General features: G+C 48.9%; 1 protein-coding gene across 2 annotated transcripts in view; it reads left to right on the forward strand.

Moving 5' to 3' along the window:
- The window catches only part of FBLN7 (fibulin 7), a 44,853-nt gene extending 27,343 nt beyond the window's left edge, over positions 1-17,510 (forward strand). Inside the window, exons 4-8 of one of the 2 annotated variants that reach the window (XM_065891489.1) lie at positions 11,422-11,547; positions 13,625-13,762; positions 14,768-14,905; positions 15,605-15,743; positions 17,138-17,510. In XM_065891489.1, coding sequence (XP_065747561.1) covers positions 11,422-11,547; positions 13,625-13,762; positions 14,768-14,905; positions 15,605-15,743; positions 17,138-17,510 — 914 coding nt within the window. The remainder of the gene's footprint in view (positions 1-11,421; positions 11,548-13,624; positions 13,763-14,767; positions 14,906-15,604; positions 15,744-17,137) is intronic. The other variant, XM_065891490.1, reaches the window with a different exon arrangement.
- Positions 17,511-23,671: the final 6,161 nt, after the last annotated feature.

A 23,671-nucleotide genomic window follows, 5' to 3' on the forward strand; every position in this document is an offset into this window, starting at 1 on the left:
TAACTTGAAAATATAAAGGAACACCAGAAAACAGACCATCTCGGGACTTCCCTCGTGGTGCAGTGGTTAAGGCTCCACGCTCCCAAGGCAGGGGGCCCGAGTTTGTCCCCCGGTCAGGGAACTAGATCCCACATGCATGCCGTACCTAAGAGTTCACATGCCGCGACCAAGGAGCCCGCCTGCCGCAACTGAGACCTGGGCCAGCCAAATAAATAAATAAATAAAATATTTTTTTAATGTTAAAAAAAAAAAAAAAAGAGGCCATCTCTGAAGACGAGTGTAGGTTGACATGAGAGGCACCACATTCGTGGACCTAGACTTCTGTTTCCCCCTCCTGGGAAGAACAGTGATTCAAAGGTTGATCACAGGTACCAGCTCTCAGACTTATCTGGGATCCAGCCAGGAAGTCAAGCCACATGACCTGCAAACACACCGGGGGAAATGCCAGTATCTGGATCTACCCTTGACCCTGAAAGATCTCCATCCGGGAAAAGCACCTTATGTGTGCTAAACTATGGTAGCAGAGGTGGGACCACAACAGCATTTCATTGTCACTGCTTTGGGTGTCTGTATTTTTAACTCACAGATTGAGTTACTGACCCCAGTTGGTTTCTTCCTCCGAGCATCCGGGTGCCTCTGATGGCCCCACCAACTTCCATGAGGTGCGGGCGCGTCTCACCTGTTGGTACTCCTGTCATGGACACCCAGGTGGTCGTCTCCCCACCACCACCACAAACAGTGCTGACAAGGTCTTCTGATCCCCTCTCTGTCTCTGGGCCCTGCACACGGGGCTGGAGTTGGGGGGCTTCTGATCCCCTCTCTGTCTCTGGGCCCTGCACAGGGGGCTGGAGTTGGGGGGCTTCTGATCCCCTCTCTGTCTCTGGGCCCTGCACACGGGGCTGGAGTTGGGGGGCAGTTGGTCGCACGCTCACTTCCTTTGAACCGGGCGCTGCCATGCTGCTCTCCACAAGGGCGGCGCCAGCCCGTGCTCCCCAGGCAGTGCTGTGGGCAAGCACATTTTACCCAAGTGCAAGTTTTCTTTCTTGCTCAGGTCTTATCCATATTCGGCCCACAGTGGCGACACGCATTTCCAGTGAGCATCCTGTGCTTTAAATGGAAAGATGGGTTTGAAGGAGAAGACAGCTGAAAAAGGCACCTTTAGGCAGATCAGGAAGAAACACCAGAGGCTCAGGAACAAAGGAATACGTTGTTGCTCGACAGAGTTGGGACCCAAAGCAGCCCAGTGTCATCTTACCAGCCTGACTAGGATGCCTTCCCAGAGGATCCTGGGCGTGTCTGCCAGCTGCCCTGCTGACCTCGCGCGTGTTAATTATGTATTAGCACCTCACCTCCCTGCAGCAGGACCCCCTTAATGGAAAACAGAGCCCTACTGCATTGTGGCCTGTGTGCTGTGGTTCCCAAACTTTCAGATGCTCCAGAGTCACCCAGAAAGCTTGTAAAACACAGGCTCTGAGGCCTCAACAGGTCTACCGAGTTGGATGAGACTTGGGAAATCTGCATTTTTCTTACGATTCTGACGTTAACCGGATTTTGAGACACACCACTTTATTGGTTTTTGCCACTGCCGGAAACAAAAAAGGATATTGAACGTTTTGAAGCACTGATGTATTTGGGCCCTAACCAATCAGAAGGGCTGCCAGGTGTAAGCCAACAGTAGGGCATGACCAGGTGAGATACCTTCACCTGCACTGACATTTTGGGAAGGTCGAGCCAGCCCTGACAAACATTAGGGCACCCAGTCTCACTGAGCAGTCCCTCTCCTGAGATGTGGAGGTCACCTTCCCTGGAGGACCACTGCCAAGCGTGACCAGCAAGTCTACTGGTCTTTCCCATTGTCCAACACGGTGCTCCTCATTCACATGGAACTTCCCAGCTCATTCCAGATTCACCGTGGGTTCTTGGTCTGCCCTCTCCCCCCAGCCTCCTCTCCGCCCACTGGTCCTTCTTCCCTGACCTCCGTGCCCGAGGACGGCTTGCTGTAGCCCACCCTGGACTTCCACGAGGGCCACATCTACTATCTAAAACCCTGAGAAGCACGGGCTCAGGAACAAGGCGGTGGCCAGTCCACACCGAGATCTCAGAGGGATATTTCTCGTCTTACAGTTTAAGTGTAAACTGGGCATGGAGTTCACCGTCGCGTGGTGATGAAACAAAAACACTCATGTGTCACGACCAAGGTGCCCAACCAGCTGTTGGACATGACCCGTCTCCAAGTGAGTGGACAGTGTCTGACTGACAGTTCTGTTCTGGGCAGGGATTTATTCGATTAATGGATGCTGTCTCTAGCAGGAGCCTCAAAGCGGGGCCACCCGAGCCTGTCAAGAAGGAGAAGTAGGGCCTTCCCTGGTGGCGCAGTGGTTGGGAGTCCGCCTGCTGATGCAGGGGACGTGGGTTCGTGCCCCGGTCCGGGAGGATGCCACATCCCGCGGAGCGGCTGGGCCCGTGAGCCATGGCCGCTGAGCCTGCGCGTCCGGAGCCTGTGCTCCGCAACGGGAGAGGCCACAGCAGTGAGAGGCCCGCGTACCACAAAAAAAAAAACGCAGTGGGCAGAGGTAGGCTCCAAAACTCCAGGATGGAAAACAGCCATTTAGCTTCCTGGATTAGTTCCCTTTTTCCCTTCTTACTCAGAAGAGCAGGTTTTTAAGATTTGAAGCTTCCTGAATTGAGGAAATCATAGCCACAGACCTTGTCCCTTTGACAACATGGGTAACCAAAAAACAACACGAGAGAAATAAATACCCTCGTCCCTTACCGCCATGCTGGGAAAAAAGAATTGTTTTCATTCGTCATCCCCACCCTCCCTTTCTTTAAACCTTCATTCATCCATTCATTCAACCAGTTTTCACTGGGTACCAGCTGTGCACAAAGCATCGTTAGGGATTCAATGCTGAATCTAACAGACACTGCCCAACCTTGCAGGGCTCGCGCTCCAAGGTGTAGGCAAGACAGGTCACCAAACACAAAGGTCAACAAATCGACATTTGTGGTCGGTGCTTCGAAGGGATCTAACAAGGGACTGGGAATAAATCCCATGGGGTGAGGGACAGTTGAGGGTCGCTCGAAGGCAGTGACAGAAACTGAAAGGATGAGCGGGACCCAGCCATGTGATGATGGTGACTAACGGGCGGCACGAGGAGGATGCCGTTCCAGGAAGAGGGAGTAACACATGCAAAGGCCCTGACGAAGGGAAGAATTTGGCATGTTTGAGGAAACAAAAATATGAAACATAGAACCTTGTCGCTGGAGCAGCGTGTGAGCTGAGAGTGAGTGAGTCCAGGTGGAGAGACTCATAAGCCAGCTCTTGTAGCCATAGGGGCCGTGCTGTCGGTGGGGTTTTAGATCTGAGCACAATAAGCAGGTTTAAGAAGAGGGCTGTGCTGATTGGATGGGCACGTTGCTGTTGTGTAGACATGCGCTGGAGGCGGCTAGAAGAGATGGACGCTGGGAAACCACTTAGGTGGCTGTTAGCAGGTGCAGGGGAGAGATACAGCAGGGGAGACTGAAAGTAAACGTGGAGACAGAACTGATGGAACTTATCCCACGTGGGATGTGAGCAGGAAAAGAAGGTGAGGCTCCCAGGCTCCCAGACAGGGTGCATGAGACAATGAAGACCCAGCGACACATGCAGGTTTGTTTTTGGTTGTTGTGTTTATTTCACTATAGTTGATTTATAATACTGTGTTAGTTTCAGATGTACGACTTCAGATTCTTTTCCGTTACAGGTTATTGCAAGGTACTGAATATAGTTCCCTGTGTTACACAGTAAATCCTTCTTGTTTATCTATTTTATATATACTATCTGCTAATCCCAAACTCCTCATTTATCCCTTTCCTTCCCGTATCCCTTTTCGTAATCATAATTTTGTTTTCTATGTCTGTGAGTCTGTTTCTGTTTTGTGAGTTGATTTGTGTTATCTTTTCAGATTCCACATATAAGTGATATTTGTCTTTCTCTGTCTGACTTACTTCACTTTGTGTGATCATCTCTAGGTCCATCCGTGTGGCTGCAACTGGCGTTATTTCATTCTTTTTTCTCTTGGTGGGAATGTAAATTAGTAGGTTTGTTTAAAACAACCTGTGTGTGGGTCGTTGACCCGAATTCCATTTTGGTCACGTTAACATGTCTGTACAACATCCCAGTAGAGATCCATACATTCAACCCGCAGAGACCATCGGGCACAGGACCGTGCCCTGGTCCCCAGTCCCAGTGAGGCTTCAAGCACTTTCTGCCCACTGCATCTCGGGGTTGGCATCGCCAAGGAAAACACAAAGCAGTCGGGCCCTGGCTGGAGTAACGCTGTCCTCGTGCAGAGCAGACAGAGCAAGATGAGCTCCAGCCGTGGGCGTCCGTCCCCCAGGGCGGGTGGGTCTCTCTCAGCAGCAATTGCTCGGGGCAGCTCACCTGCGTGCAGTGGAAGGACCCTCCTCCCCGCCCCTCCACTTCCCCAAGGAAGCTGAAACGCTGGAGCTGAGGGCGTGCCTGAGGGCCACCGACATACAACTTCAGCAGAACAAAAGAGCACTTGTGGAGCAGGAAGCACGGAGAGATATGGCCACACGAGGTGGTAAACCCAGCACAGGCCGTGGGGATGCTTTATCTCATGTTGAGGGAGTGTGCCAGGCCCAGTAGGGGGCCAAAGACTTCCTTTCCCAATAGAGTCAGGTGGACAGTTGGATGTAAAGTCTGGTGTCAAGGGCAAAGGAGGGTCAGAGAGACGCAGTTGGGAAATGTTAGCATAATGATGGTGTTTAAATCCATGGACAGTGGTAAGAGCACCCAGAGAAGAGAGAAAGGAAGTAGCTCAGGGGACCTCCCTGGTGGCACAGTGGTTAAGAATCCACCTGCCAATGCAGGGGACACGGGTTCGAGCCCTGGTCCGGGAAGATCCCACGTGCCACGGAGCAACTAAGCCCGTGCGCCACAACTACGGAGCCCGTGCTCTAGAGCCCGCAAGCCACAACTGCTGAGCCCACGTGCCACAACTACTGAAGCCCACGTGCCTAGAACCCATGCTCCGCAACAAGAGAAGCCACCACAATGAGAAGCCTGCGCACCGCAACAAAGAGTAGACCCCGCTCGCCACAACTAGAGAAAGCCCGCGTGCAGCAACGAAGACCCAACGCAGCCAAAAATAAATAAATAAATAAACTCATATCAGATCCTGCCTCTAAAAAAAAAACAAAGAAGAAGTAGCTCAGGACCCAGACAAAGGAGGACAAAGGAGACAGGAAGAGCCTGCAGAGGTAAACCACAGGGAGACTGCGGAAAAGCAGGGTCGTGCACTGGATTTGGTGTCTGGAAGGTTATCTTGGAGTCAGAATAGAGCACAGCTTCAGTTCCCTTGCCTTCATATCATGAGGCCCTTCCTCAGAGACCTTTAAACAGCAATTGAAAGACCTTTGATATAGTAGCCACTTGATAATTAGTTACTGTGAAACTGACTGGCTGGCTGATTTACCGAATGCTTGAGTGAGTGAATGAATGAATGGGGGATTATATTTAGAAACTACGAATTTCCTTCCAGACTTTTATCTAAGCAGATATATGCAAATTTTACATATTCAACATCTTCTGTGGGTAGATATTAACACAAGTTAATCTCCATTAACTCTTCTTTCTAAACATAACTTTTTTTTTCTAAACATAACTTTTAATGATTATGAAGCACTTCCTCATAAGGGCTATTCTATACTTAACTATTCCTCTGTTGCTTCTATAATCATAACCAATGCTGAGACAAGCAACCTTTTTTTCTTTTCCATTGTGGTTTATTACAGGACATTGAATATAGTTCCCTGTGCTCTACAGTAGGACCATGTAGTTTATCCCTTCTATATGTAATAGTTTGCATCTGCTAATTCCAACCTCTCATTCCATCCCTGCCACCGCCCCGCCACAGTGCGGTATTTGCCTTTCTCTGTCTGACTTACTTCCCTTAGCGTGATAATCTCTGGGTCCATCCATGTAGCTGCAAATGGCATTATTTCGTTTGTTTTCATGGTTGAGTAATATTCCATTGTGTGCATATATATGTACCACATCTTCTTTATCCATTCATCAAGACAAGCAATCTTAAAGCATTTTTCATTATGAAAAAATTCAAAAGTAGAAAGAATAGTTTAATGGTTCTCAGCTACTCATAGCCCAGTAATTATCAACACAGCAAATCCCTTAATATCTTGAAATATCTAGTCAGGGTAAACGTTTCTCCAGTTGTCTCTCACATTTTTAACACTTTGTTTGAACCAGGGTCCAAATAAGTTCCATACATTGCAGTTGGTTGATGTGTCTCCTGTACCTTTTTAATCCATAGTCGTCTTGAAGACGACCACTCCTCTTCCCCGTCTCCCATTCCTTTGCGGTTTATTTGTTGAAGAAAATGGGTTGTTTCCCAGAACCTTGATCTTGCGCACTGCATCCCCGTGGGGTCATTTAACATGACCTGCATTTCTTTTGTCTGTGTGTCCAGTTTTACTGAGATATAATGACATACAGCACTGTGTAAGTTTAAGGTGTACAGCATAACTACTTGACTTCCACATATTGTGAAATGATTACCACAAGAAGTTTAGTTAACATTCGTCATCTCCTACAGATACCAAAAAAAATGTTTTTTTTTCCTTTGTGATGAGAACTCTTAGCGTTTACTCCCTTTCAAATCCCTTACAGTCATCACGTTGTACATTATATGCCTGGTACTTACCTTATGACTGGGTTTGTAAGTTTTTGGTCTCTGTATTTCTTATAAACTGGTAGCTAACTCCAGAGACCTGATCAGATTCTGGTGAGATTTTTATACTGTTTGGGCAGAGCGGTGGTACCTACTTCTGCTGCGAAGTCCCTGCTGTCTGTCATCTCTCTTCCTGTGATGCTGAGCCTTGGTAAGCATCACTGCCCTCATGCTGACCTCTCTCCAGTAGTTCCTTGAAGAGGGACTCAGGGGGGGCAATTCCCCGAGTTCTTACACTTTCAAAAAGTGTACAGCTTTACCAGCCAACGACTGTTGGATTGGACATAAAATACCTGTCTCACATTTTCTTGAGTATCTTAAATGTGTTCTTCCACGTCTCCTGTTTCAACTGATACTGTTGTTGCTATCATAAGTCTTTGTGCCTGGATGCCCAAAGGATTTTTAAATTTTTCTTGAAAATCCAATAATTGTATTGGGATCCGGGTCAGTACTGGCCTTTCTGGGTCAATTTTCTCAGGTGTGCGGTTTATCTTTGCATCAAGAAGTTTCAGTGGCTGGAGCAATCTGGCCCCGAGGATCTCTGGAAACTTCTCACGACAAAGCTCCAGTGTGGAGGAGACTCGAATAGGAGGAGAATCCAAATTGAGCCCAAAAAGGAAAATCGGCGCAAAAAAATGAAAGGGATGGTCCAGGTGAAAGTAAGAGAGAGGATGGGGCAGAGCAGAGAAGGCATGAGCTGCCCTGAGAAACAACTAAAGGGGGAGATTAAGAGTCAGGAAGTCAGAAAAGCTATGCGGGAAAACTTATTTCCCCTCAGTATGAGTAACAGAAAAGGACTCTTGCCAAATTCCATACAAATTAAAACAGAGAATAAACTCTCTACAGTCAATGAAGAGATCCCAGAAAGACATGACCATAAAAAAAGATGAAAACTGTAACCCAGTATTTCCAAACAAGTGGAAAGGAACTTTAAAAAGATAAAAACTATGAAAGGACAATATAAGTAAAAATCAGAAAACCTTAGAAATGAGGTGATTGGAGAAATGGAAAATTTGAAGCAAGGTGATACAACAACAGGAAACCGAAATCAAAGAGGAAAAATCAGCTCATGCATGTAAAACACTTAGCTTAGTTCCAGGGAAACAGTAAGTGCTCAGTAAACAGATTAAAATGGAATTATCATCCATGCTTTTGGCTTTCCAGCCTCTCCACAGTCTCTGCCAGTACCCTCTTTTTTTTTAAATTGAAGTAGGGTTGATTTACAATATTGTATTAGTTTCAGGTGTACAGCAAACTGATTCAGAGATATATACATATATATACATATATACATATATACTTTTTCAGATTCTTTTCCATTATAGGTTATTACAAGATACTGAGTATAGTTCCCCTGTGCTATACAGAATGGCCTTGTTTATCTATTTTACACATAGTAGTGTGTCTCTGTTAATCCCAAACTCCTAATTTATCCCTCCTCTGTCCCTTTCCCCTTTGGTAACCATAATTTTGTTTTCTATGTCTGTGAATCTGTTTCTGTTTTGTAAATGAGTTGATGTGTATTATTTTTTTAGATTCCACATATAAATGATATCCTGTAATGTTTGTCTTTCTCTGACTTACTTCACTTAGTATGATAATCTCTAGGTCCATCCACATTGCTGCAAATGGCAATGTTTCATTCTTTATGGTTGAGTAATACTCCATTGTTTATATACCACATGTTCTTGATCAGTTCATCTGTTGATGGACATTTAGGTTGTTTCCATGCCTTGGCTTTTGTCAATAGTGCTGTTATGGGGACTTCCCTGGTGGCGCAGTGGTTGGGAATCCTCCTGCCAATGCACGGGGCACGGGTTCGAGCCCTGGTCTGGGAAGATCCCACATGCCGCGGAGCAACTAAGCCCGTGAGCCACAACTACTGAGCCTGTGCTGTAGAGCCTGTGCGCCACAACTACTGAGCCTGCATACCACAACTACTGAAGCCTGCGCGCCTAGAGCCCGTGCTCCGCAACAAGAGAAGCCACCACAATGAGAAGCCTGCGCACGGCAACGAAGCATAGCCCCCGCTCGCCACAACTAGAGAAAGCCCGCGTGCAGCAACAAAGACCCGACGCAACCAAAAATTTTTAAAGTAAAAATAAATTAAAAAAAAAAATAGTGCTGCTGTGAACATTGGGGTGCATGTATCTTTATAAAGTAGAGTTTTCGTCCAGGAGTGGGATTGCTGATCATATAACTGTACCATAAGGAACCTCCATACTGTTTTCCGTAATGGCTGCACCAATTTACATTCCCACCAAAAGTGTAGGAGGGTTCGCTTTTCTCCACACCCTCTCAAACACTTGTTATTTGTAGGCTTTTTTGTTTGTTTGTTTGTTTGTTTTGCTGTACGCGGGCCTCTCACTGTTGTGGCCTCTCCCGTTGCGGAGCACAGGCTCCAGACACGCAGGCTCAGCGGCCACAGCTCACGGGCCCAGCTGCTCCGCGGCATGTGGGATCTTCCCAGACCGGGGCACGAACCCGTGTCCCCCGTATCGGCAGGCGGACTCTCAACCACTGTGCCACCAGGGAAGCCCCTGTAGGCTTTTTAATGATGGCCGTTCTGACCGGTGTGAGGTGGGACCTCATGGTAGTTTTGATCTGCATTTCTCTAATTATTAGCGATGTTGAACATCTTTTCACGTGCCTCTTGGCCATCTGTATGCTTTCCTTGGAGAAATGTCTATTTAGGTCTGCCAGTGCCCTCTTTATAGCTCTGACATGCATTTAGCTAAATGCCACAGCTTGGACAGATAAGAATGTGATGACAACTGTACCTCAATCAGGTCACAGATGGGGCGCCAGAACTGGACATCAGACCATGGAATGCCTGACATTGTATCAAGATAAGAAATAAAGAGAGTCGAATGGAGCCTGTCTAGAAATGAAAATCCTGGGGAACAAGATCCAGACGGGAGCGGGGCACCTCTGCATTTCTCTATCAAGCCAATGATTCCATCCCACCCTACGCACACCCACACCCACACCAGCCAGGTGCAGCCAGGTGCAGCTAGACTCAGTGCCTTCCACTGGAAGCCCAGCAGGGGACAGACAATGGCGCTGGTCTCTGCCCGGGGCCAAGCCGAAAGATTCTCCGGTTCACAGTGTTTGGCTCTCTGCCCATAACTTCCCAGCCTAGTGATCTGCCCACTTTCAGACTTTGCTGGGGAGCAATGATGGTGCTGGACAATGGACAGAAACAGGAATTCCAAGCTCTGGGGCATCTGTGTCGTTCCAGACACATTCCTGGAAACCAGTCATCTGAAAACAGAACATAGAGGGGGCGATCGCTGAGTTTCCCCTCCCCAGGCTGAGGTTACTGCGGAATCGGAATGGCTCCTTCTCCAGGGATAAGCAGCATTTGGATGCTCTGGGTCCTTTCACGATTAATAGAATCCATGTAATCGTCTACATAACATCCCAATTACGAGGAGGCTGAAGAGAAGCCAAAGTCCCTGCCAACCCACCCACAGGAAAGCTGTTGTTCTCATCAGGAGCAAAGCACCTTTTCCTCCCTCTTGATAGACACAGCAGGAAAGGATGCTCTCATGCCAACAAGAATGGGCTTCCAGTTTTCTTTCCCAAGACACTGTGGTCCAGTCAGTGAACTGACAAACCTTTCCTCTCTGGTGGAAACGGCCTGTGCTCTGTGCATTAAAACTGGGCTTAAGGAACTCACGACAAGCAGAGGTGGGCTGAGGGTCTTAAAAAATCGTTTTTTCTCATTAGAAAATTTATTGTGGAAAAACGCAAGAGTATAAAAAATTGTCAGTAAGCAAAAATTACCTGTAATCTACCACACAGAGAAAAATCTATTAAAACCTATTATAATTTTATTTTATTATCATATTTTTTGGCCACGCCACTCGGCTTGCAGGATCCTAGTTCCCCGACCAGGGATTGAACCTGGGCCCCCGTCAGTGAAAGCGATGAGTCCTAACCACTGGACCGCCAGGGAAGTCCCTAAACCTATTAAAATTTTAAACACGTTTAATATATCTCTCTCTATATTTCCCACAGGACCATTGTGTATATCAGCAAAGAACATTTCCCTTTTCCGACATTAAGGAAACGTCAAGGTTAAGATTAACTCCTCCCTGGTCGCACAGGAAATAATGAGCACAGGAGGGTGTCTGGGTGGGAATTTGGAAAGAGTTCATTTTCCCCATCTCTGGACATTCTGATGGGCCACCCCTCCCTCTTATAAGCCTCTTTATTGAGTTCTTGTTCAGGAGGTGTTCTACCTGGGTGCTGGTTGATAGGGGCAGAGTTGGGGGGCTGTAAGGCTCGACGCAAAGGCAATGTGGGCACAGGCCACAGGTAGTTGCCTCTGCCCCGCTACAGCGTCTACACTGCAAATTAGAAAAGGGTGCCTCTGGGTGGAACACAGCTGGGTGATGGGCCGGCTCCCACAGGTAGAGCTCCAGGTGGGCGCAGCGTGTGCCAGGGTCCGTGGCCTGCTGAATGGAGGGTAGGCTACATCTCAGCCCCGCTGGCCCCCCCTCCCAGCTCTTGCTCTTGCTGGGAGGGGCCATGGCATGGGCAGAGTGGGCAGGCCACAAACTGGAGTCATCCTGCCATGGAAAGAAAGTGACCCCATCTTTGTTTTCTGTTTGTTCATTTGAGAACTCACATACCTGTATTTGAAACGTATTTATTTTCCTAGATATCAGCGAATGCTCCAGCCAGCCTTGTCAGAATGGTGGCACATGTGTGGAAGGTGTCAACCAGTACAAATGCATTTGTCCTCCGGGAAGGACGGGGAGCCGCTGTCAGCATCACGCCCAGACTGGTACGTAGCGGCTGTGGGGCTGGGGGAGGACGGTCTGCTGCAGAGAGAGAAGTAGGACCCTGGTCATGGGTCACCAAAGGCAGACCAGGCGGGATGTCCTCTGTTTTACATCCAAGGATCCCTCTGGTTCCCTGAAGTGGTTATTTGGGATGGCGTTTAGTTCTTTTGTGGAACCAGAGTTTTGATCCTTCTTATGGAAGAAAATGCAAGTGGAAGGGCTGACCCCACCCTGAAAACCCTCCAGATTGGGAACTTGGCCTGAGAAGCTTTCCTGCTGCCACCTTCACATGGTTGACCTTTCCTCTGCACGTCAGCAAAACAGCTTCTCCTGCAGACGCTCTCATCACATCCTGCAAAATTCGTAGTTACTGACACAGGCCTAAGTATTTTCCGAGCTGGATGAACGAGACGTTCGACTGGTGGTGAGGTTATGATCCACACTTGAGTCTGTCCGTCCAGCCTGAAGGTCTAGCTGTCACACTGTGGCTGTTTTTGCAGGTGCCAAGAAAATCCAGTGATAAGGAATCTATGGCGGATGGGTGGCGGTTCTACGGTATGCTGCAGCCAACATTTCTTATATAAGAAAATCAAAACCAGGACTTCCCTGGCGGTCCAGCGGTTGAGACTCCATGCTTCCACTTCAGGGGGTGCAGGTTCGATCCCTGGTCAGGGAACTAAGAGCCTGCATGCCATGAAGTAAAAAAAGTCAAAACCTAAAGATGTCTTATTCCTTTGCCAGAAAAGTCTGAAGTGTCCTGTCTGACTGTCTTGATTTCTGAGTGGAATCTTGGTTGGCGGGGTGGGGGGGGTAGGAGTTGGTGTCCAGAGAGCATAAGCTTTGTCAATACTTGATATCCTTGCATTGGACCCAGCTCAAGGTCAGGTTTAAATGTTGTGTGCTACCATCACCACCATCCACCTCCAGAACTCTTTTCATCTTGCAAAACTGAAACTCTGTGCCCGTGAAACAGTAACTCCTCCCCTCCCTTCCCCCAACAACCATCCTATTGTCTGTCTGGATGAATCTGACCACGAAGAACCTCATGTAAGTGGGATCACACAGGAAGAGTCCTCTTGTGCGTCACATTACATTTACCACCAATTCCTCTGCAGTCTCTTCTGACCACATGAGAGCTCTCAATCCTTTGAAAACTTTCAAAAACGAACACTTTTTTTCTGATAAGAAAACTGATTTATGTCCTTAGTTACAACAAACAAAAAGCTTAGACACTTCAGGAAAGTATTTTAAAAATACAAAAAAGAACCCTTTAAAAGAAGTCGTGTTTTAAGCTCCATAGTTTTTTTTTTTTAATTTTTACTGGAGTATAGTTGATTTACAATGTTGTTAGTTTCTGCTGTACAGCAAACTGAATCAGTTATACATATACATATATCCACTCTTTTTTAGATTCTTTCCCCATATAGGCCATCACAGAGTATTGAGTAGAGTTCCCTGTGCTATACAGTAGGTCCTTATTAGTTATCTATTTTATATATAGTAGTGTGTATATGTTAATCCCAATCTCCCAGTTTATCCCTCCCTCGTACCCCCCGGGTAACCAGAAGTTTGTTTTCTACATCTGTCACTCTATTTCTGTTTTGTAAATAAGTTCATTTGCACCCTTATTTTAGATTCCACATATAAGCGATACCATACGATATTTGTCTCTCGGTGTCTGACTTACTTCACTCAGTATGACAATCTCGAGGTCCGTCCGTGTGGCTGCAAATGGCATTATTTCGATAAGCTTCATAGTTTTAAACTACAGTGATCACGGCTAGAATTTTGGTGTTTTAAGCCTTTGTAAGTGAAACGCGGATTTAACGTCACGGTGGTCCTCAGGGTGCAGTTGTGTGGCCTGCTTTTCGTGCGTCGTTCTATTCGGGTGCGTCCCCTGTCCTTCGCCCCTTCCGGTGGGCCCTGGACCGACGGCTGGGTTTCGGTTAATTCCGTGCCTTTCCTTTCCCTATACTCCAGAGTAAGCTCTGAGAAGGGGCCACGCCCCGATCTCGGGGCTCCTCCAAGGTCAGGCCCAGGTGCGCCAGGCCCGGCCCTAAGTGTGTCTTCTCCCCGCAGTCGCCCTCGAAGGCAGCGAGGCGGGGGACCTTACCTTCAGCCGCGCGCCGCGATGCGCGCAGGTGGAGCGGACGCAGCACTGCAGCTGCGAGGCCGGATTCCACCTGAGCGGCGCCGCCGGGGACAGCGTCTGCCAGGGTAGGCGCGGGGTCGGCCGGGGGAGGGAGGCGGAGCGGGGGACGCTGGGGTTGCGGGGAGAGGGGCTCCAACCTGCAGCGCCCCCGGACGCTCCCCGCCCCCGTCCAGGGGCCGGGGGCGCACGGGCGAGCGGCTTCCTGGGCGTGGTCTCAGAAAGGCCCGCCCACCTTGCGGCTTAGGTAAGTGTGGCGCAGATGGCTGCTAGGACACAGCTAGTGCGGAGACATCAGGGGCGGTCCTAAGAAAGCCAGACTGTAGAGAAAGCAGCCAGGGGTCCCCGGTCTCCCCCCAGTCACGCACACTCGTCTAGGAGAGGCTTCAGGCCCCTTATCCGCTCCCTCTTGGCTGGGATCGCAGGGCAGGTGGCAGGGAGGAGCTAGAGTCGCTGTGACCGTAGACAGACCCTCGCTCCCCGCACTCCGCCCCCCGGAGCTGTGCAGGGGCCTGGGCTCATTCTCTGGTCCCTTCTCGCCTTAGCTTTACTGACTGGCCCACTTGTGCAAATCTCTCCCGATTACTGAAGTTCTTTCTGAAAACAACTCAAACCATTGGTTCAAACCTAAGAACTGGCCGTTTGGTGCTAACAGACTCATTTTAGAGCAGCAGAAACCTTACACCGCTCCTAAAGATGAGGAGGATTAAGGTGGGGCTGGGAACCAGGGTGGGAGTCTGGGTCTGCAGCCCCACGCCTTCCTCCCTGGGCTGCTGGGCCTGACTTGACAGCCTCTGCAGGGTCTCCCCAGGTAGGCATCAGCCTTAGAGGAGCTGGCCTAAGGTCAACCACATCAGACCCCCGACTCCTCCCTTCAGCCCTCGGGGTCCTTGGCTTGGGAGAAAGGGGAGCACTCCTGCATGCTCTGACGGGGATAGGGCTTGGTGGCCACACCCCACCCAGCCAGTTAGCCACAGCTGCCAGAGATGGTGACACAGCAGCCATCCTGGGTCACTGTTAGTGGCCGCCCGCCTGGTGGTTCCGGGAGTCATACTGGGCATTTCTGTCCCCAGATGTGAATGAATGCGAGCTCTACGGACAGGAGGGGCGCTCCCGGCTCTGCATGCACGCCTGCGTGAACACCCCCGGCTCCTACCGCTGTGCCTGCCCCAGCGGATACCGGACCCTGGCCGATGGCAAGAGCTGTGAGGGTGAGTGAGGCCGTGGCAGAGGCAGGTGGTCCCAGACTGTGGCTCTGAACTACTGGGGGAGGAGGAGAGGGCAGAGGGCTCCTCCATGGGCTGACATGGAACCTGAGAGAACAGGCAGCTCCCCAGTGACGTCCTAGTGGGGCTCCACTGCGGGGCTCAGAGGAGTGGGTCACCTGGGACTAGAGGGAGAAAGCATCCAGACAGCCATCACCCATCATCCATCCATCCATCCATCCCACAAGTATTCACGAAGGCCCACGTAGGATTATGCGGAGGCTGGGAAGAAACCCAGCCTCCAGCCCGGGAACTCACGTGTGAAGGGAGCAGAGAACATATAAAGGGCATGATATGAGCCATGGAGGGTAGACTCCTGGGCCCTCTGGCTGAGGAGGCAGGTCTGAGAGAAGTGTTGTGACCAGTAACACTCGTCCGTGCCCTCCAGCACCTCTGTAACCTGTCATGGCGGGGGGAGGCTGGGATCCAGGGAGGGGAGTTCCCCAGCACTTCCACCAGATCTGGATTTCAAATGGTTAAGGACGACCGGGCTTCCAGTTTTAAGAATCAGCATTGGGTATTTGGAAAGTTCACTGCGTGTGGAGCATCTCATTCCAGTGCCTGTCGGGCCATTCATGTAGTCCCGTCAGTGATGGAGGGGGTGTCGGGGGAATCTTCACCCTCACTGGGTGTCCGGTGTTTCAGATGTCGATGAGTGTGTGAGCCCGCAGCACGTGTGCCCCCGGGGTACCGTGTGCATCAACACGGGTGGCGGCTTCCAGTGCGTCAGCCCCGAGTGCCCCGAGGGCAGCGGCAACGTGAGCTACGTGAAGACCTCTCCGTTGTGAGTATAGCCAGGGCCACCCATGGCTGAGCACGTACATCCCTCACCCAGGCCTCCTGGGGGCTGGGCTGCATTCTTCCTTCTGCGTTCTTGGGAGAAGGTACAGTTATGTCTGATGAAAGGCATGGAGCTGGGAGTCTGGCTTCTCAGAGCTCCCATCTCCCTTTAGAGGCTGCATTGAATGCACCGCGCACTTAAGAATGATGTTCTGAGCGCTCCCCTGCTGACAGGGAGGTCACTGGAGGGAAGAGGGCCATGGTGAGGCGGCCAGGAGGCAGGTGTGTGTTACACAGGTTCAGGAGAGGATCACTTCCTGTGTTCACATGGTAACTGTATACTCTGCTTTTCCACTGCTACTAGGAAGTTCGATTTCTAGTAACCTCAGCACCTAACAGACTTTTTTTTTTTTCAAAAGGTGGGAGACAGGCTTTTAAGGAGAATAACTGCAGCTATCACAAAGTACACGTTTTCTTCTGAGAAGGAGATCACAGGAGCCTTAGATTGTCTTTAGAATGCACTGACCTCACTCGTTTAGCTGCCTGAATTGCTTTTAAGGCTAAAGCAGATGAGAGGCAGCAAGAGAGTCGGTGGCGCTGAAGAGTGGCAGCTGTGCACTGGGAATGTCACGTAGTGAAGGGACAGAGAGACCTGTACGTCAGAGCCTTTGGGGACATCCCCGATTAACATCTGGAAGGGCTATTTGACCTCCTTAACGGTGACGATCTGAGTCACCCAAATCGCTAAATAGCATCTGTCTCTTGCGCTGGACAAGGCAGAAAACTATCAAAGCACTCCCACACCACCCCTGGCTCCACATGCCTGAGGAAGACAGGGTGTCCTGCTTTAAGAGTGAACAGTGGGGGAACTCCCTGGTGGTCCAGTGGTTAGGACTTGGCGCTTTCACTACCGTGACCCGGGTTTGATCCCTGGTCAGGGAGCTAAGATCCCAAAAGCCCTGGGGCGCAACCCCCCCCAAAAAAAAGAACAGACACTGGGTGTTTAGAAAGCCCACCACATGTGGAGAACCACATTCCAGGATGTTGCCAGCCAACTGCTGGGGTCTCAGCACGTGTAGAAGGGGCACCTGCTTCGAATGCTAGGACCGTTGTTATTTAATCTTCCCCAGCTTTATTCTTCTGTAAAAACGGTAGTAATGGCATATATAAACATGCATGCACACCCGGACATACGTATACAGGTGAGTCATGGCCAGGCCTGACGCCAGCCACACTCACTGGCCCGTGGCCCTGGAGCGCCCGTGGCGCGGGACCCGTGGCTGGGTCACTCTGGTGGCCTCTGCAGGAGGGCGGGTGGGCAGACAAGCCCGGTCAGAGCGGCCCCTCCTGACTTCCCCCAAGGCTGACGGCTCCCTACATTTTGCCTCTCTGCTCCAGCCAGTGTGAACGGAACCCCTGCCCCATGGACAGCAGGCCCTGCCGTCACATGCCCAAGACCATCTCCTTCCATTACCTCTCTCTGCCCTCCAACCTGAAGACGCCCATCACGCTCTTCCGCGTGGCCACGGCCTCGGCCCCCGGCCGGCCTGGACCCAACAGCCTGCGGTTTGGGATCGTGGGTGGGAACAGCCGCGGCCACTTTGTAATGCAGCGCTCGGACCGCCAGACGGGGGAGCTGATCCTGGTCCAGACCCTGGAGGGACCTCAGACACTGGAGGTGGATGTTGACATGTCCGAATACCTGGACCGCTCCTTCCAGGCCAACCACGTGTCCAAGGTCACCATCTTTGTGTCCCCTTATGACTTCTGAGGGTGCCATGCGGTCACGGTGTGCAGCAATCTGGGCTCATTTCTCTTCCTCAAAGACTCAGCTGCGGGCGTTGACTGCGACCGACATCTCTCCCCACCCAGCCCACCGCCCATCTGCCTGTCCCCCACGTTCCTAGGGCAGCGCTGCACTCTGTCCCAGGAAGTGGCACCAAAGCGCAGCCCCCAAACCCAAGCTACTGCCATCACACGTTTTTCTGCTTTAAGGCCCTCGCCTTAGGTTACGCACTTTCGCAAATTGGTTTTTGTTTGTTTGTTTGTTTTTTTACAGAGGAATGGGCAGCTTTTCAAAATGCTGTGTTGAGTGGCATTGTGAGCCTGAACCAGCTAGGGAGGGAAGAGCTTACGGCATGTGTCTGAGATGACTGTCCAGCCTCCTGTATTGTTACAGTCAAGCCTTGTTACGAAGTAGTGCTGGTCATGCTGAGGGTCAAATCATGCCCCTGTGCACGTGGCATGGGATGGGGGGGCAGGGTTCCCTTCCACGACCCAGCACGTTCTTGTCTGCATTCCCCTCTGTGACACGCCTGCCAGCCTTCTCATCAGAGGGCCGTGGCAGGGCCTGGACCCCAGTGCAGATTCATCCAGATCAAGGAACCAATGTTCACGTGTAGATTTTGCCTGAATTAATTCCCTTTCGAGAAATGATATCTCAAAACGTAACCTGCTATTATAACTGAAGAAGTCAAGTCTGTGGCTCATCCCTGCCCACCCGGCCTGTCCCTGACCGTGAGCTAGCCCAGTTCCTCCTAGGAGGGGGTACCTGGTCCTCTTCCTGTCTAGGCTGGACCCACTGGGATAAATGAATAAGAAAACACAGCCCTTTCCAAGGGATACAGTTTCATGTTATTTGGCAAGGGGCTTCTAAAACTTTTTATAAGGTAGCGCTGCAAACATATACCGAAGTACAGACAATAGAATGAACCCCACGTCCAAATCACCAGCTTCAACAATCAACTCACGGCCAATCTTGCTTCATCTCTGCTCTCACCCCACCCCACGATGATTTAGAAGCAGATCCTGGACCTCACATCCTTTCATCCGTAAATATTTCAGCATTCTCTCTAAACCATAAGAACTTTAAAAAAGCATAACCTCAATATCAATCACACCTAAAAAATCAGCAATAATTCCTTAATACCTTCAAATATTTAGTCATTGTTCAAGTTTCTGAGTGGCTCGTGATTTTTTTGTTTGAATTAGGTCCATGCTCTGTAATTTGTTGATTCACTTCTTAAATCTCTAATCTGTAGCGGTGGTTCTCACGCTTTAGAATATAGTGAGATAACCTGGAGGCTTGTTGGAAGAAGCCTCCTTTGTCCTTGTTAGAAGGTCCTTTGTCCTATAGAATTTCTCACAGTCTGGGTTTTCCTGAGTCTGTCTCTGTAGTGTCTTCTTTTTTTTAACATCTTTATTGGAGTATAATTGCTTTACGTTGTCTGTAGTGTCTTTTAACATGGTCCTCTGTCCTATTTATTTCTTATATATCAGTAGTTATATCTAGAAATTCAATCAGACTCCAGTTAGGTTTATTTTCGCAAGACCACTTTATTGGTGGTGATAGGTTCTTCCAGGGGGAGCCATATCATCTCTAGTTGCCTCTCTTTTCTGATGTTAACAACTATTGATGATTATTCCATAGATCCCGCTACTTCTTTAGGGGTTGCAAATAATATTCTAGTGCTACTGTTTCTTCGTTTATTAGCTGGCATACCTTATAAGGAGAAACTTCCTTTCATCAGTTATTTGGTTGCCCTGAGGTTTGGTTTGTACAGGAAAGACTGGATAAATTTTTTACTTCTTCCCCTTTGTCAGTTTCCAAGGTGGTTCCCTGGCATCTTTCCAGGGTGTCCAGGGAGAGCTGTTTTCTTACTGGAAACGTTACATTACATTATGAACTCATGGTTTAAACGTATTTGATATGTACGTTTCAATCCATTGCAGTTCTTATCTTTCCTGTCACTCAGATTGTCCTCTTTGGCTCTTGTGAACTGCTTCAAGTTGGCTGATTCTTTTTGACACGACCCTAGTGGTCTCTAATAAGAGTTTTGTAGTTACCTTGTATGACAAGACGTTTCAAGCTCATCTTGTATATGCTCCAGCCCTGAAGTTATCGATTTTTTTACCCAGGGATCCCTGGTTCCTTTCAGTGGGGAATGGTCATTAGAGATCAAAATCTGAGTGTAAGGAGGGCTCATTGGTAGTGGTTTGATCATTGTTTCTTGGTTTTAGTGGAAAGAGCTAGGAAATAAGTACTATTCATTTTGTTTTAAGAAGAAACACTACATGAGTTTATACTGATACTTCCAACCCAGCTCAGGAGTACAGGGTTTTTCATGTAACCTCATTGATCTTACATCTGCTCTTCTCTCTCTCATTCTGAAGACCTCCTTCTCAAAATCACCAAAATAATTACACATTGTTTTAAATCCTCAGAATAACAATGCAATGATAACAAAATCATCCAAAAATTACTAAAAACAGTTAAGATTTTTCTTTCTCAGTTCCTTTCGTCCTTAGGGTTTATGCTATTAGGGACGTAACAATCAAATAACTCGGAATGGTTCCTCTCTCTGTGGTTATGCCCCAAGCTTGAATCAGGGTTATGGTTATTCGCTTTGTTTTGCTTAAATTTTTAGAGATTGCTTTTTTATTTTAATTTTTAAAAGGATTGTGTAAACTGTTTACATGGTTCCAAAGTCAAATTCACAAAATGAGCTGTAATCAGAGAAGTCTATATACTAACCCAGTCCCCTCCACCCTACGTCCTCCTTCTACCATAGATAATCAAATTTTTTCCATTTTACCCTTCCATTTCAAAACACATAAACACATGATAAATGATAGCATACTAATTCATTTCACACTTTCCTTGATCTTGCTTTTTTTCCTTAACAATATATTGAATATTATCCCATAGAACCAGCTAGAATGTTCTCCTATAAAATGCTCCATTATGAGGACATACCATTGTTCATTCAACCAGTCACCCTTGACTGACATTTGGGTTGTTTCCGGTCCTTTGCTATTAAAATACTGCAACGATATGCACTTGCCTTTTTGCATTTTTGCCTCTCTATCTCTAGGGCCAATTTTTCCTCCATAAGGATTATACTACTTTCTATCCCCACGAACAGTGTATGAAAGTTTGTGTCCCTAAAACCAAAGAAGGCCCCAGTGGTGTCCCCAGTTCTCACATCTGTGCATCCACCAAACTCTGCTTTGGAAGGACGGAGAAGCCTGAATGGAGGGCTATTCCACAGCTAGCCCACCCACCTGTCCTGGACTTCTGAGTAGCAATCAACATTCACTAGGAAGACGAGAGGGACAAGCCAACTGGATCACAGGCTCCCGAGGGATGGAAAGTTAGCTAGGCTTTAGAAAATCATCTTATTTTTAAAATGTCATACTTACAACACTAGCAAACTAAAAGGAAAATAAGCCGAAAACAGAATATCACTGCATGGTCACAATAAACTGCATGGTCATGGTCACTGCTTGGTTCACTGGGCATCTGAGCATGTGCTCCAAGGAGAGACACGGTCAGCCTTGAGTGGGTCCACCAGCCACTGACTCAGCTTTCACCAAGCTCACACTGCAGGGGGAGAAAAGCGGACTTCTACGACTTTTACCTTGAACAATGAAAATCTGTAGGTGTTTATAAGCTGCATAAATATTCCTGGATGTCTACAGCGTTCCAGGCACTGTTTTAGTTGTTCAGAATACAATGGATGAGAAGATGGACAGAGACCCTGACCTCATGGTACCCTTACACTACAGCAAGCGAGAAGATAATATATATACACAAGAAAAGTGTGTGATTTCAAAGAGAGATGAGTGCTATGAAAATAAAGGCAGCAAAAGAGGGTGGTCAGTATATACTAACTGTATGTGTAAGTATACGTACATACATCATCCACGTAGCCTAGGTGTTGCAAACACTGTGGTCGTGTGTGGTGACAATCTGATTTCATTTCCTGGTGTTTGGAACTAGGACTCAGAATCTCAAGGGTCTGAAGGAAGTCGTGATGTAAAGCGAGGCCTGGGATGACCACCTTGGGCTCACCTACACAGAGAGGACGACGACGCTACGTGGGCAGAAAGGAAACTTGCAGGGAGGGAGCCTAGTTCTGTGTTCTGGTTATTACCGCTGTATAACACATCCCCAAACTGAGCAGCTTAAAACAATGACTTTAACATGCTCATAAATTCTGTGGGTCAGGAATTCAGACAGAGCACAGTGGGGTGGTTTATATTTACTCCACAATGTCTGTGCCTCCCTCAGCTGGGAAGACTCCTTGGCTGGGGGCTGCGCTTACCTGAAGGGGTCATTCACTCACTTGCATGTCTGGCCTGGGCTGGGATGACTCGGAGACTAGCATTGACAACGGGAAAACTATCCTTGGACTCTCCTTGTGGGTTGGCTTTCTCAGAGCATGGTGGCCTCAGAGTAGGCAGACTTCTGACATGGCGGCTCAGGGCTCTTAGAGTGCCTGTCCCAGAAAACAAGGTAGAAGCTGCATGGCCTTTATGCCCCAGCCTCGGAAGTCACGCAGGGTCACCTCCGCCACACTGTTGGTTGACACAGTCACAAGCAGCCACTGGGTCAAGGGAAGTGGACATGGGCCCGTGACCTCACGGAGTTGAGTTGAACTGAGAGGTTTCAAAGGATTTTAGGGCCGTGTTCTAACCGTGCCACTCCTGCTTTCCTGCTTAGGGCTCCAGTGCCTCCGGAAATCTGGCTTCTGACCTGTGGGTTTCATCAGACAGCCCTTTTGGGTGTTCTTTGCAAACAGATGATCCCTGCGTAAGGCAGGGTTTATACTCAGGCTGGGAGATAAGATCTTCACATATCTCACCAGGGACAATGGGAGAAACAGAGTTAAAGTCCCCATGCACGGTGCTGCAGGTTCACCAAGCTCAGAGGTCGAGGGAAGGGCTGGGACCAGTTCATGGAGGAGCTGGCATTGAAATGGTTCTTACTAGGGAACTCCAGTGGGACATGCAAGCCATCTTCTGGTATACTCACTCTCACAAGGAGCATTTCCAACAAAATCCAGCATCAGCAAAGCCATGGGAAGGTCAGCTGACATGCACACAGGAGAGTATGACTTGGTGAAAACTGGGTTTGGGCTGACAGAATTTTCTGAGTCTCACCACCACCTCCAAATGAAAAATCAGATTTTCTCCATCTAGTTCTTAACCTCCAGGAAGCTCTTTAGATATACTCTTTAGAGGAAAAACAGGCTCCATGCTGACCTGAGCCAGGATTCACAACCGTCATGTGGTGGCACTTGGACAATATCTCGCCTTCCTTCCCTTTACAGTTGGCTGAGTGGTCACACATGGTGCTGGAGATAAAGATCTCTGTTTCTTAGACTCATCTGTCCTCCCCACCCAAGCCATCAAGTTCCATCACAGGGAGAGTTTGTTTTGTTCCTCACCCCTTGCCAGAGTCCTGTGGGCTAAGATGAGCTATGTACTCATTCCTCCCTTCCTGCCTTCAGCTGGCAGACAGTGCCAAACTTGGTTGGGGACTGGGCCTTGGAAGCTGGAGAAAGGGCACCATCCTCTAAGGGGTCTTTCTCACTCCAATGCTGGCTTTACAGTGGTCTGGAGTCTGCCCACGGGACAGATGTATCTCTGCAGAGTTACTTGGCCACGCGGAAATTCAACACACTCCATGTTCAGTCATGATCACTGTTTCCCTGAGTGCAGCCGGACCTTAGTGGGCAACCCCAAATCCCAGAGCCCCGAGTGAGCTGGCCCCTGCCGACCTCCGGGACCACTGCTTGTGATGCTTCCAAGTGCACCAGCCTCCCTCCTTCCCCTGGGCTCTGCCAAGCTCATTCCTGCCCTGGGGCTTCTGGATCTGCCGTTTCCTCCTTGCTCTGCCCCTCATTCTGTTCTCCACTTGGGTGGGTTCAAAAGTCCCCTCCCCAGAGAGGCCGTCCCAGCTGCCCTTGCCAATGCTGCTCACCCATCTGCCATCCCTCTTGATTACCATTCCCTGTTTCGCTTTCTTCAAAAGTACTTTTCACTATCTGAAATGCTATTTGTTTGCCTGTTTTCTGTCTCTCCGCATAGCATGAAGCCTGTTGGATGCCCATCCAATATCCATTTCCCTTTTCCACCTTCCATAAA

The sequence above is a fragment of the Phocoena phocoena genome, chromosome 14 (assembly GCF_963924675.1).
Source record: "Phocoena phocoena chromosome 14, mPhoPho1.1, whole genome shotgun sequence".
Classification (NCBI taxonomy): Eukaryota; Metazoa; Chordata; class Mammalia; order Artiodactyla; family Phocoenidae; genus Phocoena; species Phocoena phocoena.